Consider the following 18,788-nt stretch of genomic DNA (forward strand, 5'->3'; position numbering starts at 1 on the left):
TTTCTTATCCTTACTATTATCTTAGCATCATCAGCAAACATGTTCATATAATTCTGTATACCAACTGGTAGATCATTTATGTAGACAATAAACATCAATGGTGCAAGAACTGAACCCTGTGGTACTCCACTTGTGACATTTCTCCAGTCCGATACATTGCCTCTGATCACTGCCCTCCTTTTTCTATCAGTCAGAAAATTTTTCATCCATGTTAGAAGCGTACCTGTCACCCCTCCAATATTTTCCAGTTTCTAGAACAACCCCTTATGGGGAACTCTGTCAGAGGCCTTTTTTAGGTCCAGATAGATGCAGTCAACCCAACCATCTCTTTCCTGTAATATCTCTGTTACTCGATCATAGAAACTGAGTAAATTCGATACACAGGATCTTCCAGATCGAAAACCATACTGTCTGTCTGATATTATATCATTTCTCTCCAGGTGTTCTACCCATTTAGTTTTAATTATTTTTTCCAATATTTTGACTATTACACTTGTCAATGATACCGGTCTATAATTAAGGGTGTCTTCCCCTTAATTCCCCCTTCCCCTTCCCCAAAAGTTCCCTGCTTCCACTTTTGTAGATTGGAACTATGTTAGCCTTTTTCCACACATCAGCTACAACTCCTGTAAACAGGGATGCCTGAAAAATCAGTTGAAGAGGAATGCTGAGCTCAGGTGTACATTCTCTCAGAACCCATGGTGAAACTCCATCTGGACCAACTGCCTTGTTCTTATTTAGCTCCTTGAGCATTTTTTCCACTTCATCTCTAGACACCTCAATGTGCTCTATGTTGTTCTCTGGAATTCTTATTGTATCTGGTTCCCTGAAGATTTCATTTTGTACAAACACATTTTGGAACTTTTCGTTTAATGTTTCACACATTTTCTTTTCATTTTCCGTGAATCTATTTCCCATTTTCAACCTCTGTATATCATCCTTTACCTGCAATTTGTTGTTTATGAATTTATAGAATAGACCCGGTTCTGTTTTACATTTGTCTGTAATCCCTTTTTCAAAATTTCTTTCTGCCTCTCTCCTCACTGCCGTGTAGTTGTTTCTCGCATCTTTGTATCGCTGGTATGTTTGGGGGTTTGGCCTCTTCCTGTATTGATTCCATTTTTGTGTCTTTTGATCTCTGGCTCTCTCGCATTTTCTGTTGAACCAATCCTGTTTTCTGGCCCTGCCTCTCTGTTTTGGTATGAATGTGTGTGTGTGTGTGTGTACTCACCTAGTTGTACTCACCTAGTTCTGTTTGCGGGGGTTGAGCTCTGGCTCTTTGGTCCCGCCTCTCAACTGTCAATCAACAGGTGTACAGATTCCTGAGCCTATTGGGCTCTATCATATCTACATTTGAAACTGTGTATGGAGTCAGCTTCCACCACAACACTACTTAATGCATTCCATTTGTTAACTACCCTGACACTGAAAAAATTCTTTCTAACATCTCTGTGGCTCATCTGGGTACTAAGTTGCCACCTGTGTCCCCTTGTTCGTGTTCCACCCGCACTAAAGAGTTTGGCTTTGTCCACCCTGTCAATTCCCCTGAGAATTTTGTAGGTGGTTATCATGTCTCCTCTTACTCTTCTGTTTTCCAGGGTTGTGAGGTTCAGCTCCCTTAGCCTTTCCTCGTAACTCATTCCTCTCAGTTCCGGGACCAGTCGGGTGGCATACCTCTGAATCTTCTCTAACTTCGTCTTGTGTTTAACTAGGTATGGACTCCAGGCTGGAGCTGCATACTCCAGGATTGGTCTTACATAAGTGGTATACAGGGTCCGCAACGATTCCTTACACAAGTTTCTAAAGGCAATTCTTATATTGGACAGTCTAGCATATGCTGCTGATGATATCCTTTTGATGTGGGTCTCTGGGGACAGGTTCGGTGTGATATCGACCCGCCAGATCTTTCTCTCTATTTGACTCTTGTAGGATCTCACCTCCCAGATGGTACCTTGTGTTCAGCCTTCTGCTCCCTTCGCCTAATTTCATTACTTTACACTTTCCTGAGTTGAACTTTAGTAGCCATTTTCTAGACCATTCCTCCAGTTTGTCCAGGTCGTCCTGTAGTCTCTGTCTATCTTCATCTGTTTTGATTCTTCTCATAATTTTTGCATCGTCCGCAAACATTGAGAGGAATGAGTCTATACCCTCTGGAAGGTCGTTTACATATACTAGAAACAGGATGGGTCCGAGTACAGAGCCCTGTGGGACTCCGCTGGTGACATCTCGCCACTCTGATGCCTCCCCCCTCACCGTTACTCGCTGTTTCCTATTGCTTAGATACTCCCTTATCCACTGGAGCACCTTACCTTTTACTCCTGCCTGCTGCTCCAACTTTTGTAACAGCCTTTTGTGAGGTATTGTGTCAAAGGCTTTCTGACAGTCCAAGAAAATGCAGTTTGCCCACCTTTCTCTTTCCTGCCTAATTTGTGTTGCTTGGTCATAGAATTCTATTAGGCCTGTGAGGCACGATTTACCATCTCTGAACCCATGCTGGTGGTGTGTTACAAAGCTGTTTCCCTCCAGATGCTCCACGAGTCTTTTCCTCACAATCTTCTCCATCACCTTGCATGGTATACAAGTTAGGGAAACTGGCCTGTAGTTCAGTGCCTCTTGCCTGTCACCCTTTTTGTAAATTGGGACTACATTAGCTGTCTTCCAGCTTTCCGGAAGGTCTCTCGTTTCCAGTGACCTGTTATACACCATAGAGAGTGGCACACTTAGTGCTTCTGCGCCTTCTTTTAGAATCCATGGTGAGATTCTGTCAGGCCCAGCAGCCTTTGACACATTCAGCTCAAACAGATTCCTTTTGACCTCATCACTGGTGAGGTAAATTTCCTCCATGGTTGTTCGGTTTGCCTCCTCATTTAGTGCAGGGACCTCTCCTTGTTCTATTGTGAAGACCTCCTGGAATCTCTTGTTGAGTTCTTCACACACCTTTATCGTTCTCCCCTTTTCTCAGTTTCATCACTTGTTCCTTCACTGCTGTTTTCCTCCTGATGTGGCTGTGGAACAGTTTTGGTTGGATCTTAGCTTTACTCGCGATGTCATTTTCATACTGCCTCTCTGCTTCTCTCCTCACTCTGATGTACTCATTTCTGGCCCTCTGGTGTTTCTCCCTTGAGGTTACCTTGAGGTGCTTCCGGGGCTTAGCGTCCCCTCGGCCCGGTCGTCGACTCATCCCTGCTCTCTGGTGTTCTGTTATTCCTGTAGTTTCGCCATGTTCTTTTACTCAATTGCTTCGCTGCTGCACATTCCTGGTTGAACCACGGATTCTTCTGTTGCTTTTCATTTTTCACTTTTTGGACTGGGATAAACCTGTCTGCAGCCTCCTGACACTTCTGAGTGACATAATCCATCATATAATGTACAGTCTTTTTCTGAGTTCTGTTTCCAATGGTATTCCCATTAGGAAGTTCCTCATCTCGTCATATTTTCCTCTTCGGCAATTTAGTCTTTTTCCTTCCAATCCCATCCTTGGATAGGTTAGCCTATGGTCATGAATGGTATGGTATGGAATGGTCGTGTTGGTCGAGCGGTTAAGGGATCCTGTACGCCAGCAGAGTGCTCCTGGCAGTATGGGTTCGAGTCTCTTCTGGGGTGTTAGTTTTCAGTTGCATGTAGTCCTGGGGGACCATTCAGGCTTGTTCGCATTTGTGTTCCTCACGTATGCCCCAAAGAATGAGGTGATTTGATAAAATACCATGCCCAAGATTACCAACCGAGTGCCGGCGGCGGGGGGATGGAAATTGCCTCGGCTACCATCCTCTTTTGTCCGGTCATGTTGGTCGAGCAGTTAAGGGATCCTGTACGCCAGCAGAGTGCTCCTGGCAGTATGGATTCGAGTCATTTCTGGGGTGTGAATTTTCATGTATGTATAGGCTTCCTGTTGCCAACAAAATTATTATTAAATGATCATGTCTTCACACTTAGCTGAACTCTCAAAAAATTACACAAAATATATAACACTGTATGTAGATTATTGTGTAATGACAAAAAACACTACACTGTATCTGCATTACACTTACCTCAATACCATAGATGAAGTCCCTAAGATAGAGCACACTACTGAATATTTGGTAACCTATTAATTCATTCAATTATTTTTTCTGCATACCTATCTATACCACCTGTTCTTAATAACAAGTGCTCTTAATAAGACTCACAAAAGTATAAGGGGTGAACCATGACCACCATAACACATCTTGAGAGATGGCGTTGTTCCTCCCCCAAAGATGCTCCCACCAAAGATGCTGAGGCACTCCACCAGAACATTCAGATTCACCTTGAATGCCACTTCTTCCTGAATTTCATATTCCTATTGAGAGAAGCAGTTATTACTAACTATGTACTAATTTTGAATTCCTGGAATTATCTGTCACACAAATTTATTCCCCACCCTTTACTGCTACACAAGTACAAATGACCCCATGTATAAACTTTCAGTTATATTCCTGGAAAATTGTCAGATATAAAAAAACCAGCGTTGAATGTAATGAAACGCCATTTTCTGGGTGAGCCCCGGAGGCTCCCTGGAGCTTATTGGGCTAATGTATGTTATATTAGACCGGGACATTAGCTAAGGAGTTCAGACCTACCAGGGACCAGTGCCAGAACCTGGCCCCTTCAGAGAGGTTTCAGGGAGCAATGGCCCTGGAAAACCCCCTTGTGATTGGGGGTTTCCTTATATGCCATCTACCGGGGTTAGGCACCCAGAAAGGTAGGCATAACAAAACAAACCCCACATGGTAAAAAAACTAAAACAAAAAAATGAACAGAGGTAGAAACTCCCTACAATCCCAAGGAAACAAGCAAACATCACACTTTACTGCCGCGCTGATCATCCGCTCAGCCCTCCAAGCCCTGAGAGGGGGAGCCCCGAGAGGGGGAGCCCAGGACCAACCGCGCCGGATGCAACCTAATGTGAAAAAAATGCCGACCGGTGGGAGGGAAGGTTGCCAGAGAGCCTCCGGGGCTCACCCAGAAAATGGTGTTTCATTACATTCAACGCTGGTTTTCTGTGCGGAGCCCCTACGGCTCCCTGGAGCTTCATACCCAAAGAGAAGGAGAAGAAAGGGCTGACCCGGGAGGCGGCCGCCACAAACTCCGCAACGCGAAGCCGAGACAACAGGATGCAACCTGCAACCCAAGGCAACAAGAATGCACAATAGCAGACGTGCATAAAGATTGGGCGGCCAAGAACCTGTGCGACCCTCAAATCCCTGCGCCCGAAATGAGCCCTATACGTCACCAACACAGCAGCAAAAGCTGCAAATGTCCGAACAGCACGGGTGCAAGGACAGACCGCAGGCTGGAAGACTTAAAAACTCTGCGGACAACATTAGGAGACCCGAGCCCTGAAACAGGGAACGAGGGGAACCGGATCAACCCAAAGCGCATCCCCAGACACGATACGCAGGTAACAGCAAAAAGTGCAACTGGACAACACAGGACACACCCCTGGCCGAACCAATCAAGCATCAATAACCCAAGAACCCCTCCGGAAAGCAGCCATCTCCACTGTCGCCAAAAGGACGGAGAAAGGCTGCAAACATACAAACCTACCACCAGTACCAAAGAGCAGAAACCTGAACCGAAGGGGCTACCACAAACTGAGAAGATAAGAGGGCACTCTGATTAAGGACCAGGACGGCTCAGGCGACACATGAGCAGGCCGGAGATGAAACAAAACACGAGAAAGCGTACGGAATGGGGCAGATGTGACGTCCACCCTAAAAGCAAGCCGGAGCGGCTCCGCCAGCGCTGCACAAAATGAGGCGACGGTAAGAAAAATCAAATAACTGTAGACCTGAAAACCCAAGAAAGGACAAGACCACCTGATGCGAAAGAAAAGACGACCTACGAAGAGCAAGAAAAAGGTGCATTGAAACACCAGGAACATCATACTGTTGCCGAGACGAAGCTCGAACGTGGGACACCGTCAACAAAGCCACCTGATCATCACAAAGATGGTGATACCCGCATCAAAATACCAGACGTGAAGAGCCGAGGAGAAGGACGAACCAGTCACGTACAGGACCCTTCCGACCTGCCGAAGAAGGCGGAGCCGTGGGAAAACGCCCGGATTCGGACACCTATCAAGCAGTGTCTGAAAATAAAGCTGGGCTGGCCACCAAGGGACCAAAAGGACTGCTCTCGTGGGAATGGGCTCCAACCGAGCCAGAACCTGAAGCAACAGCTGGACCGGGAGAAAAGGAACAGGTACCCCCCCACCTCGACCAGTCCTGCCGAAAGGCATCCACCATGAACGCCTCACAGTCGGGTAAGGGCGCCACATAGAATAGGCAACGCCTAGACCACACCGACGCGAAGACATCCATAGCCAGGAGTCCATACGTCCGGCAGAGCCAACAAAACAGGTCGGCAATGACTGGCCAATCCGCGAACAGAGGAATGAACCGAGACAGCTGTCCGCCAGGACACAGGACACACCCCGGACATGAACCTCACGGATAGCCAAACACTGAGAATCCAGCAAATGAGCCACTCTTAAGGGACCAGCCCCAAAGGTCAAACACCTAAGAGAAACCCTGTGGTTCCGGCAAAGAACCACCAGAGAACGGTCCGAATGGAGCTGAATGGTAGAGCACCGTGTGACCCAAACCCTACGAAGTGCAAACCAGACAGCCACAAACTTCCGAGCCGTGCTGTGAGCCTGACGGACGGACAGACACCATCATCCCCGGCCGACCTGGTGAGCACTGGTCACAAAGCCCCAGCCGAGGGATGACCCGTCTGTAAACACATCAAGCGAAGGCTCGGGGAGGTGCCAAGGCACGGAACCCCGAAAACCTCAAAGAGGAAGCTGGTGACACGTCGAAGTTCAGACTCCCGCACAACCGCTCGAGCAACAGCCGAGCAACCCGGGACCCCCTCATGAACAGCCAAAGGTGGGACCACAGCCGCAGCAACACTTCTGGAGGGAAAGACAAGGAGTGACCCAAGAGCCCTAACCAAGACCCAGCCAGGTCCGAACCCGGGACCGAAACAGATGGAACGGCCTCCAGATCACCAGGAAACCAAACCCTGCAATCTGGAAAGAACCACACCCCTGGCAAGCAGACAAGCGGACCGACTGAGAGCCCACACCAGCCAGTCGTCGAGGTAGGCCAGACTCCAAATCCCAAGTAGACTCAGACAGGGCACCAAGATCCGGTAAAGATGCGTAAATACACCCAATGCCAATTACAAAATAAGGAACGCAACAAAAGCGGTGGTGGTGGGGCCTGTAGTCCCACCACCAACTGTGCCAGTTCCGGAAAACTGGAGAGGAACATGCCAAGAATTGATTTGGAGGTCCAGGGCCACCATCCAGGCACCCAGCCCCAACAGAAACCGGACAGGAGACAACAGTCCTCCGATGAGGGCATAGAATCCAGGGTGCAAACTGAAGAAGTCCAGAAGAACTGCAGATTCGACAGGCCCATGTCTGCATAGAGCAGACGGGAACCCCAGAAGGATGGGGCGGATCGACCATGTCCAACTCACCCACTAAGATGACATGACAAAGTGCAGGGAAAGAAGCCCACCCCGCCAGACCTGAACCTCCCCAAAGGGGGAGCAGCCGTCCACCTCTGCCACCAGAGGCCGGAAGGCAACCAAAAGCGCCCACTAACTGTGGGACCATGCGAGAGCCAACAGAGCGAGCTGCTCCCCCAGGGCCCTTCAAAAGAGAAGGGTACAGAGCCTCTTCCGAAAGAAAAAGTATACATACACATATATACATATATATTATGTATATACACATACACATACCTATACTCATACACATACACACAAGGTATGTTACACACACATGTGCATATGAACATACACACACACACAGTGTACACATGTACATGCAAATGTGTATGCACACAAATACACGTGAAAAGAAAATTACAAGCTGCCGACTAGTGGGCAGAGAGCACCACGCCGGCCAGGCGAAGAAGGCACAAAACTGCATCAAGAGGCCCACCTCGACAACAAATCCCCAAAGTCCCAACACGACCACAATACGTGCCAAGACCCAAAAAGATCAGTCTGCAAGCCAGGAAGACCCCGGAACCCCAGAATGCAGAACCGGGTCACACACGAGGAAACAAAGCCCCCTGAACCCACAAAGGGGTGCCCAAGAGGAAGAAACCTCCGGCACGAAACCAAAGAACCCAAAGGAACCCGGAATCGAACCAGGGGGAGCCCAAACCACCACATTTGCCGGCAGAGATACACCACAGAAAGGCAAAGCACAGCCCCGACAGAACCCCCAGGGAAACGGTCAAAACAGATCGAAAACCAAGGGACAAGGTGTGGGAGCAAGCATAACAGACAGGGACACTGAGCCCAAACCCAAGGGCCCAGACGCAAAACAGACAAAACGGAAAACCCGGTGTAAAATCAACACTCAAACGTTCCCAGAGGAACAGGAAACGGGCAGAAAACACCAGAAAAGCAAAAAAACGACAACAGGAGAATAAAACCCCTGAAAAAGGTGAAAAACTCACCCAAAACGCTTGCTCGCACACCCAGGCGCATGTAAACAAACTGCAACGCCGCTCTGGTGACCACGCCAGGAAACCGGCAGAAGAAAATGGCCACCAGAACAGAGGGCTGTGACGGATGCAAAAGATACGAAAACACACCAGCAAAAGTGGGAAGCAAGCAGACTGGATGGGCGAAAAACTCCGCCCAGAAGCAGAAAACCCAGGCAGGGGCAAACTGCCCCAGAACTGCTAGCAGGCATCCCCCACAGCCCCGGAAACCAGCAACAGAGGCCCTGGGGCAGAGCCGTCCTCCAAGCCCTCCACCCTTGAAGAAAAGGAAGAGTCCATAGGAAAGGCAGCAAGAAAGGGCCACTGGTAAGACCCAGAAGCCTTGGCAGGAGGAACAGGCTCGAAAACCTCCGTCCCCAACCCGAACAGGGCAGCCCCCAAAACCACCCGAGTCTCGGCCCCAACTAAACCCTACCCCGACCCCCCGAAACCCACAGACGGTCCGGAGCCGGGAACAGGGAGGGAATGGGGCGAGCAGCACCTAACCAAAACGGGGCGGCCCCGGGGCATCCAAGTGGGAAACCATCCTAGCGTGTTGCAGCAACCTAACTAGCTTGCAACACAGATGCCGCCTGTACTCTGAACAGTAATAACATCAGGAGAGTACTGGAGAACAAGCAGAGAATCTCTCTCGCAAGACTCCGGGTCAAGGTGTCAGTGACCCAACAGACAACATGACGGAGGTAAAAGTGGCGACTCTCAACGTCTCTAGAGGCAACAGGAACCGAGCGACGCTTAGGTGGTAGGTCACGCAACACCTTGACGCCCTAACTAGCACAATACCAGCCCCTTCACAGGGCCAAACAAGGGCCCCAAGCCCCAGCTGACCCCAAGGGCGAGGCAAATGCTGAGCAGCAAGAACCTCTATGGGAATGGTTCCTGAACGCCCCAGGGAAGATAACCCTGTCATGCAGGGGCAGTACTCACAGGGCACTTAGGGAAGGAAGCCCCTAAGCGCATGCAGCCATGGCACTGATGAGGTACTCCTGGCCACCGCACAACACAACACACGGCAGTGAACGCCACACAAGGCAAACATCGCCTAGGAAACTGAGGCCAGAGAAGCGTCTATCCCAGTTGACATTAGCTTACGAACTGATGCTAGGCAGTCGGCGCGGCAGGTCCGGGGCTCCCCACTCCCCCTCTCGGGGCGGGGAGGGCTGCGCGGACAATCGGTGCGACAGTAAAGTGTGATGTTTGCTTGTTTCCTTGGGATTGTAGGGAGTTTCTTCCTCTCTGTTCGGTTTTTTGTTTTGGCTTTTTACCACGTGGGGGTTTGTTTTGTTATGCCTACCTTTCTGGGTGCCTAACCCCGGTCGATGGCAGTTAAGGAAAACCCCAACTACAAGGGGGTTTTCCAGGGCCATTGCTCCCTGAAACCTCTCTGAAGGGGGCCAGGTTCTGGCACTGATCCCAGGTAGGTCTGAACTCCTTAGCTAATGTCCCGGTCTAATATAACATACATTAGCCCGATAAGCTCCAGGGAGCCGTAGGGGCTCCCCACAGAAAAAAGCATTGAATATAGTAAAACACCGATTTCTGGATGAATCCTGGTGGTTTCCTGAGCTACTATCTCTAATAGAGTACAGTATCATAGTACTCGATGTCATCAGTTGCGGAGTTCTAATGGCCTACCAGGGACCTCAAGCCAGAATCTGGCCCTCCCTCAATGGGGCACAGGAAGCGGTGGAACTTCTGATACAATTACTATGAAATTATTCATGTCTGCCGCCACCAGGGAAGGCACAGGGTAAGTCAGCAAAACAAAACGAACCACTGCTCACTTCAAATGGTACACAGCCTCAAGAACCACCAAAGAACTCCCCCAAACTATGAAAACAAACAAATGAAAATTCATGAAACTAGCGCTAGCTTGTTTAGCTAGCACTCGTCTTATGAATTTTCAATTGTTTGTTTACATAGTTTGGGAGAGTTCCTTGGTGGTTCCTCCACCTGCTCCCTCATTTTGGGGAAGGAGGGAGGCAGCCAGGAGTCAACCAGCTGCTCCACCCTCAGTTTTATTCTGATGGTAGTGTGAGGTGCCCTCTCTGTCACTTGTCTCCAATGAACAGTTTTTCCCTAAATGGGGTTTTTGCCTTCTTATCTTGAGGTGATCTTGAGATGATTTCGGGGCTTAGCGTCCCTGTGTCCCGGTCCTCGATCAGATCTCTTTCTTACACACACCCCAGGAAGCAGCCCATAGCAGCTGTCTAACTCCCGGGTACCTATTTACTGCTAGGTAAAAGGGGCATCAGGGTGAAAGAAACTTTGCCCATTTGTTTCTGCCTCCACCAGGGATCGAACTCGGAACCTCAGGACTACGAATCCAGATCGCTGTCCACTCAGCTGTCAGGCCCCTAGTGGCCTTAGTGGCTGTTCCATTGCACTTTTATGCAGTGTGAGCCAAGAGTTAAGAGCACTTAGAGCTGCATGTACTCAGGGCTCTCTTCCCTGGGTGCTCCTTTAGTGTTGCCCTTGCACTGCCAGGGTTACCTCCCCCTGGAGTGTTCAGGGATTGCCCCTTGGAGGGCCCCCTCGCTAATAATGGGCCTCGCCCTGAGCAAGTCAGTTCACTTTGTCTTTTCTTGGGTTGGATGTGATTTTGGCTGGAGGGGCACACTGAGGTTCATGCAACCTTGACCAGCATACCAACATCATCCTTGACATCCATGTGATTGGGCTGTTGGCCTACTATTCTCTCCTTCGCATATATATATTTTTGGCGAGTATATATGATCATATAGGTGTACCTTCATAGCCCTGGTGCTTCAAATGGAGCTTCTGTGACTTGGGGGAGTCTGATATGAACCCCCTAGGTCCCTTTTGGTTCCTGGGGAGGGGTTTTCCTATCCTCCCTCCCTGTATGAGTATGATTTAGGTGCAGCTTCCCCCAGTGTATGGTTCCATGTGCCTTGGGCCTATCAGGATCGTCCTTCCCAAGATTTCCTTCATTTTGGGCCCCCCCCCTCCTGCAAGTGGCTCACGAGGTGAGGTTCACATACCTCCTGCGAGCCCGGATTACGCCTCATTGATGTACCCTTCCCCTTTTGTGTTTTTGTCTTTTTCTCCTTATTAGATACATTGCTGTTCTGCCGTGTACTGCTCTCTTGTTACAGTGGGTTCACAGTATGGATCGGGAATTTGCGGCCATGTGGCATGCACTACTGAAGGTTTAGATTCCTCTAGCTTCATTCCAACTATTCTCCTATGGTTCATTGTCTCAACAGGGGTGGTGTTCGCTTCAGTCACTTGCCCTCTGGGAGGTGGATGCTTCAAGTAGTTCTTTTGCTGGGTTCTTAGGGTTGGGCTCTCCACACTGTTCACAGCCAGGAAGTGTTCAATGTTCTTGCGGATGGTCTGTACCATTTCCTTCCCGTCTTCATGGAGTGGACCACTGATGCCACTTTCTTCTAATAGCTGATGTATGGACGCCCAGAAGTGAACCTCTTTGTGTCAGCATGGAATCTGCATCTTCCTCTGTAGGCAGTTCCGCTCCTTGATTGCGAGGACCTCGTTATGGATGCCTTCCAGCTGGATTGGTTGAGGTGGGGGTTCTTGTACCTCATTTCGATATGGCTGTTGCTCCAGGTCCTGGCCAGGTTGGAGTCCTACCAGGAAAGGGTGATCCTTCTGGCTCCTTGGTGGCTGGGTCAGCCTTGGTTTTAGGTGCTGCTTGCTCGGTGTTTAAACCCAGGCTTTTTTCCACTTCTGTCTCTATCAGAAGGTTGGCCCAGTGTCTTATTTCGCTGGTTTGACCTGTTCAGCTCTTTGTGTTTGGTCTTTTTATGCATCTTTATCACCATCATTGCAGTGAGCAGGTGGCTTCTTTGATGGTGTCTCATCTGCATTCTTCTCCTTGGCAACAGTATGAGGTTTCATGGCATTCTTTTTTCAGCACTTCCTTTCTTTTCATCTTTGTTCATCAGTTTCTGAGCTTATGGTGCTCTCTTTTCTTTCTTGGCTTTATCTTGATAAGCATCTCATTTTGAACATTGTCGCCTCGTAATGCACAGTGCTGGTGCATTTGGCGATGATACTACCTCGGTACAATTTCGCAGGCTGTCTCGTGCCGTGTTTCATCTCTAGCCTGTTCATGCGCTGCCTGGGATTGCATGGTCTTTGGACCAAGTTCTCACCTTCTTTTCTTCTCGTTTTATAGTGTTTTATAGCCTCAAGTTGATGGATTGGGGAGCTTCATGCTCTAATCAGGAGGCATGGTTTTCATTTCTTTGGCCCTGGTAGGCATTTTGTTTGCTTAAAGCCTGCTCGTCCTTTTCTAGAGTTGGTTGGTTTCCAGAGGGATCCTTTGGGTCTCGACACTTGGTTAGTTTAGCCAGGGGTGCATTGTGTGCTGTGTCCAGTGAAGGCTCTGTACCTGCATGCCACCGATTCTGATTCGGTGCATGCTCTGTGGGTTGATCCTGTTTCCTTGGTTCCTTGTTCCAAGGGTTGTGTTTTTCAATTTAGCCAGCCTGCAGTCTACCCTCATGTCCACAAAGTTTGAGAGTATGCCTCTCTCCCAGCTGTGCTTGCTAATATGCCCTGGGCTGATATTTGGGCATGGGGGTTTAGAGGTCTCACAGGGTTCTGTTGGCCTGGTATTTGGTGAATGTTTCTGGGCCTCGGCTTCCTTGTGTGGGCTTGGGTTGTCTCTCTCATACAAAGGCCTTTGTTATGATTTCTGCCAGTATCCCTCCTCCCTGGAAAGTTCCCATTTGTTCTTCTTTCTCCATGGCAAGTTAGCTTCAGGGAGCCACGAGAGGCTTCCCCTATGCCCCAAAAACCAGCGTTAAATGGAATGAAACTCCAATTTCTGGGCAAGCCTTGGTGGCTTCCTGAACCTCCTACCCTCCTTTCTGGGTCATTGGGTAGGGTTTGTTTGTGCATCTGCTCCAGAATTGACTGCTTTGATCCCAGAAATTGGTGAGCCCCTTTCCCCCAAACGAGTGTGGGAGGTGGGTTGAAACGAGCTCACGCTCATTTCGATAGATTTTATTGCTTATATAGTTGGGAGTGTTCATTAGGTGGGTTTCAAGGCTTTGAGGCTTTGATTGCTTTTGGAACTCCACAGTGGTTTAGTTTGACACGCTGACTTTCTGGATACCTTTCCCGGTGAGGCGGCAAAATGTCACCAATCCTTGCATCAATGTGAGGAGAGCCAGGTTCTGGCTCTGGTCCCCGGTATGCCTAAGAACTCCATGGCTGATGCAACCTGATGACTCACCCAGAAATTGGTATTTCATTGGAAATATTTCATTATACTCAAAACATAAATGGTGATCAGAAGACAAATGAAGGAACCAAGCAGATTCTTGCCTTACCTGAAATAGTTCAGACTGGATGAACGCATTAGCCTGGAGACACTTTGACTCTTCCACCGTCATCTTCAACCCATTGGCAGTCGCAAGTACTGTGGCTGTCTGTCAAAAATGTATCCCAGAAGCTGCTTTATTTGTGCAATTACACTTAATTTACTTAAATTGCATTACTTACACTATATATAATGAGCAGTGCAAAATCACCATTTTAGGATACAGTCAGGGTGGATAACAATGACATAAGAACAAGGACAAATTTCTTATTTTGTAGAATGTGTCCAAAAAGAGAGATTTGCAGATAATTACAGTACAGTATAATAATAATAATAATAATAATAATAATAATAATAATAATAATAATAATTACATAAGAAGCCTTGTAAAAATATAACAATTGCTATAATGTAATAATAATGTGAACTTTCCAATATTCTCCAAAGTTTAGTTTTATAAATACAGTACATTACTATTAATACTCTTATTTCTTATTTGCAAAAAACCAGCTGTAGAGTTCTGTTTGGCATGCCAGGGACCAGAGCCAGAGGCTGGCCGCCCTCACAGAGGGGCAGAGAGCACGTGACACTGTCACCTCACTGGTAAAATATTCAGAAAGTCAACGAACCAATACAGACCACTGCTGGGCTCAAAAAGACCAAAGCTTCAAAAACTGCCAAATGAACTTCCTCAACAGTATAACAATTAAATCTCTCAAAACAAGCATGAGCTCGTTAGCTCCAGATGTGTATATGACACTCACCAACCGACAACCTGGAGAGGAGGGAGGGAATCAGGGAACCACTAGGGCTCACCCAAAAAAAAAAAAAAAAGACATATTACATGCATTCAGTGCTGGTTTCTGAGGGAAGCCCCTTGTGGTTCCTTGAAGCTAACTACTGTACCCCATGTAGAAGAAAGAGAGGAACTCAGCAGGTACGAGAAACTGCAGGTAGTCAGAACGAATATGAGAACAGGCTAAAAGACTGAACCCAAGGCGGCACAGGTACGACAAAGCCCGAGAACGTTAACTAAATACCTGGCTGCCAGAACCCTGTTAAGACTGCCAAAAGACCCACATCATTATTAGGACAATATTCATCATGGGAATGAAAATACACCACAGGCTGTCTGGAGTTAATGACACTGCTGATGACATGGGAAACACAAACCTTGGAACAGGCAACCAAGAAAACAGAATCAACCTACAAAGTATCCACCGAGGCAGAATCAGTGGCAAAAAGCAACCACGAGATACAGCACATGATGCACTCCGAGCCAAACCAACAAGGCATTAACAACCAAAGGACCTCTCCAGAAGCTCGCTGACACATTCTTCACCAGAAAAGAGGGAGAGGGCTGTGGATGAACATAACGCCCATCAGAACCCATGGGTTAACCCAACTTCCTAAAACTGTTAATAATTATATTATTAGCACAGCTCTATAACTCACAGCTATTGGCATGGGCTGCATTCCCATGCAAGGCGAGTCATTTTGGCAATAAATAGACACCTGGGAGTTAATCAGCTGTTGTGGGTTCCATCCTGTTAAGTCAATCGTTTAAATGGCAGGTTCCATAAAGATAGTCCTCCTTAACTTGCCCATCACTGAGGTATACTTGTAGTTTAATGTTGTTGATTTAGGGGTGACGACAATCATGGCATCGGATGTGCCCCGGTGTGCCCATGAAGGATTAATTGCGAAGACGAATGGGGAAATGTCTCTTATCAGCGGAAATTAGTGTGCCTCGTGGCCAATAACATAGATGGACAGATGATTGGGGAGCCCCAAGGGTCCCTCAGGGTGACCTCACCTGTCACCTCAGGGTGACAAGCACCGGTCCCACTCCACACTGAGAACACAGGGTAGCAAAACTAAAACTCTGCCCCCAACTAAAATGCAAAATGTCATCCAGTGCCCTTTGGCAGAGCAGAAGCCCGCCGCCCACCCCGGCTGAGGGCACACCAGGAGCCCACCAAGACCCGCCAACCCCCGGCACCTCTCGGCCAAGCCGACCCCGGACACTCACCCCTCCAGGAGAACCAGCCAGAAAATGTTCAAAATCTATTAGCTATCCTGTGACCCAAGGCGATATGTGCGCCAGGCGTATTAACAATCCGGACCGTTAAATAGGGATGCCAAACGGCAGTATCAAAATCGTGAAACAGAACGTAATCCGGCGGCCCCCAAGCGGAGGTGGTATTCAAACGTCCACTCGTCGTTAAGGTTGAACCAGAGTCCTAGTTCAATGTTACCAACTATATCTGCCCACACAGCCCCTCACCTCACGGAAGTTGACAGCTCTGAGCACCTGGAGGATATTCTTGGCGTTATCAGTCTTGGCCACCAACTTGTAGTGGCGGCCATCCTCATCCTGCTGCGACGACAGTGACATTATCCTCCCCGCCGTCCTCTCTCTCACACGCTATACACATCTCATTTTCAAAATTTACCTTGCATGTCACTATTATTAAAGAAAATCGGAGAATTGTTTGTAAAGAGGCAACGACCCACGCCGGGAGATGTTTGGTTGCATCGGAGACTCCGGAGAGTAAGCGACGTCAACACAACACCCACATCACCCCTCCCTCACCCCTCCCCCAACAACCAACAACAATAAGCCAAAGAACACCCAAATTCAAAATTCAAATTCAAATTTTTATTCAGGTAAAAGTACTCCCATGAATTCGTAACCCCCTTCCCCCATGAATGGGTTCAATTCCGAAGCCCATTATTTGCCTCTGTAACCTTTTCCTCTTCTACCCACAGGATGGGTATAAGATGCATAATAAATGAACTAAAAAAAAATGTGTGGAGACACAATACAGGTAATTACCTAAATGTAATTACAGCACACATTTAAAATTTAAAGACATACACATTTAAGACACACATTTAAGACAAACCCATTAAGATTTAAACTTAGATTCAACAGAGCAGACAACAACACGTGGGACAAAATCTTACTGAAGTGACCATATGAGTCAGAAATACTCCTACTCCGCCCAAGTAAAACAGAAACAAGCAACACTTAGTGGGCCAGCCAGAGGTTTAGGGCCGCGCAGGAATATCCCTGCAAAAAAATCACACATTTCTGATAGTTATTCGTTAGAGATGCTGAGATTAGAAGCCATGACAATCAGTCTTGGAGTCCAAATGCCATAGGGGGGCCAAGGGAGGCCAAAACATCTAATCTATGAGAGGAGTTGTCCCTCTCCTGTGTTAAAAACAGAATTCAGGAACCGAATGCTAAGCTTGCAATTAAGATAGCCAGAGATTCCCATTATAATGATATTGCCAAGAAAAAACTGAGTTCTGTGTTACTTACAGGAGGAAACAGGAGTTAGTTAGTTTAGCTCATTTATTATGCACCCCATACCCATCTTGCGGGAGGTAGTGGAAAGGGTTACAGAGGCACATAATGGGCTCAGGGACTGAACCCCACAATTCATTTAGCTAAACAAGTTACAATCTTGATGAGCTAGTTACAAAATTCAGTATAAGTCGTCACATCAACTGTGATCATCCACAAATGTGGTGATCTCACTGATGTCAACAACTTCAGACCTATATCAATCCTGCCAAACTTGTCAGAAATATTTGAAAAACTAATCTACAAGCAGCTCTACTCTTATCTAGCCAAACACAATATACGCAGCTCTTGCCAATATGGCTTCAGACCCAATAAAAGCACTAACGATTCACTTATTAGTATGATTAACTTGATACATGCTAAGTACATACAGGCTAAGGTCTCATACTTACTACGGGTGTACCTTTTAAGTTAAATCTAGTCCTCGGACTTGGAATTGTTACTGTTAATTCTTACTTTATATATTTACTTTATATATTTTAATATAAACGTTATATATTTACTTACTTTATATATTTGAAACTTTATATATTTACATGTTCAATATTAAGTTTAATATAATATAAACTTTGTTATAAGTCTATAATATAAACCGTGTTTAATATAAACTTTATATATTTACTTACTTTATATATTTGAAACTTTATATATTTACATGTTCTGCAGAATTTAATCTTCAATAAATTTAACGCCCCATACTGCCAGTATCTTTCTCCCCCTGATCAGAAAAAATGAGTTCCCTATTGGTTCATTTGTGGACCTACGTAAGGCGTTTGACACTGTCAACCATCAATGGGTTCGAGATCGACCTCAAGTACAGGTCTAAATTAAGCAACTGACATATATGAAGAGCTAGTGTCAAAATTTATGTTTGTCCTGCACACCGCCCCCCATCCAGTGGGCGGCGGTGGATAGGTTACAATCACTCGGTTACTACCTACAGTTAGCAAACTGGGGATATTTGGCTAAAATTTCTGGTAGCAGATCATTTTAAATGAAATATTTACACATCGCTGGAACATTGGTTATAGAATTGTCTCTAAATTCACGTATTTTTTCGCACTCCACTTTTTTTTTTTTTTACATGCAAGCATGCTTATAAGTACAATAAAAGGAAACTTGAGGTCGATCTCGAACCCATTGTTGATGTGACGACTTATACTGAATTTTGTAACTAGCTCATCAAGATTGTAACTTGCTTAGATAAATGAATTGTGAGGTTCAGTCCCTGAGCCCATTATGTGCCTCTGTAACCCTTTCCACTACCACCCACAAGATGGGTATGGGGTGCATAATAAATGAACTAAACTAACTAACATCTGTCGGGCTGATTGGTGAAAGGAGAAGAGAGTTTGGATAGCTGCCTGAGAGATATGTGCTAATATGTGTCTGAGTCTGTGGGATTTTACTAGCACCAACCGATGAAAAGAAGCTATTAAATTCATTTGCCATTTCTAAATCAGTTGACGGTATATACCCATCCTTATAGAATTTTATTTGGTTATGTGACCGTTGTTTAGTTCCTAGGATACTAGAGATAGTTTTCCAT

The 18,788-nt window shown here is 46.9% G+C and overlaps 1 protein-coding gene across 2 annotated transcripts in view; it reads right to left on the bottom strand.

Annotated features, from left to right (window-relative positions):
- The window catches only part of Rad1 (Radiation insensitive 1), a 40,793-nt gene extending 24,357 nt beyond the window's left edge, over positions 1-16,436 (bottom strand). Inside the window, exons 1-3 of one of the 2 annotated variants that reach the window (XM_045738597.2) lie at positions 16,151-16,436; positions 13,874-13,972; positions 4,167-4,318 (exon numbers count right to left, since the gene is read on the bottom strand). In XM_045738597.2, the coding sequence (XP_045594553.1) occupies positions 4,167-4,318; positions 13,874-13,972; positions 16,151-16,261 (362 nt within the window). In that variant the 5' untranslated portion in view covers positions 16,262-16,436. Of the gene's footprint in view, positions 1-4,166; positions 4,319-13,873; positions 13,973-15,895; positions 16,029-16,150 lie in introns of those variants that run through there. The other variant, XM_069300058.1, reaches the window with a different exon arrangement.
- Between the last annotated feature and the right edge of the window lie 2,352 nt (positions 16,437-18,788).

Source organism: Procambarus clarkii, chromosome 43, assembly GCF_040958095.1.
Source record: "Procambarus clarkii isolate CNS0578487 chromosome 43, FALCON_Pclarkii_2.0, whole genome shotgun sequence".
NCBI lineage: Eukaryota > Metazoa > Arthropoda > Malacostraca > Decapoda > Cambaridae > Procambarus > Procambarus clarkii.